At 59.7% G+C, this 761-nt stretch overlaps 1 protein-coding gene across 1 annotated transcript in view; it reads left to right on the top strand.

Annotated features, from left to right (window-relative positions):
- The window catches only part of ACA1_318870 (uncharacterized protein), a gene marked incomplete at both ends in the record, with an annotated part of 6,491 nt that extends 5,739 nt beyond the window's left edge, over nucleotides 1-752 (top strand). The window contains 3 exons of the mRNA XM_004334545.1: nucleotides 117-355; nucleotides 465-535; nucleotides 589-752. Of these exons, the coding sequence (XP_004334593.1) occupies nucleotides 117-355; nucleotides 465-535; nucleotides 589-752 (474 nt within the window). The remainder of the gene's footprint in view (nucleotides 1-116; nucleotides 356-464; nucleotides 536-588) is intronic.
- Between the last annotated feature and the right edge of the window lie 9 nt (nucleotides 753-761).

Below are 761 nucleotides of genomic sequence, written 5' to 3'. Positions count from 1 at the left end.
AGCCCTTCTCCTATCTGTACCTACCTTGTCGTGTGTGCCATGCGTGTCGTGCGTGTGCGTTTTCTCCCGTGCTCACATTTCAATCATTCTTTGCATTCCACACGTCACACGAACAGCACAATGGCCACATTCCATCCGCGCCGAGGCTCGGACGGCGTGCGACGCGTGGACAGCCTGCCGTCCGGGTCGGCGGGCGACCGCAATCTCGGACCCGACGAGGAGAAGATGCTCCGGCTCGTGGCCGAGGACGACCCGGTGGCCGACGAGCACTTCTGCCAGAAGGCCGTCGAGCGCCTCGTCCTCGCCGGCAAGCTCGAGGAGGCCCTCCACTTTGCCGACGCCTCTCTGCCCAACGGTACCACATTCCTCCCATTCCCTTTATTATTTATTATTTATTATTTATATTGGATATTTGAAACAAATGCAAAATTGGCGAATTATTAACATTCCTGGGGGTGGCGTAGGCGCGCCGGACTTTTTGCTGCGGCTGCTGGTGGAGAAGGCCCAGGACAAGTCCACGATTTGGCAGCACATCGTGCGCATCACGGACCCCGATTGGCGGCGCACATGGTCCTGCGGCACCTGCAGGCGTGGCCGCTCGAGGTGTGCCTCGAGCTGCTGGGCATGTGCCGCGATCGCGTGTCCCCATCGGCGCCCACAGCCGAAGAGGTCGAGCGCCAATACCGCCAGCTCTCCGCCCTGCGCGACGTTCTGCAGGTGCGTGTCGTGCGAGTTAAATCATCTTTTCTAGTAGTGTGCTG

The sequence above is a fragment of the Acanthamoeba castellanii genome, assembly GCF_000313135.1.
Source record: "Acanthamoeba castellanii str. Neff unplaced genomic scaffold scf7180000084239, whole genome shotgun sequence".
NCBI lineage: Eukaryota > Discosea > Longamoebia > Acanthamoebidae > Acanthamoeba > Acanthamoeba castellanii.
The sequence above is the reverse complement of the archived record's forward strand: the minus strand, read 5'-3'. Positions and strand labels throughout refer to the sequence as shown.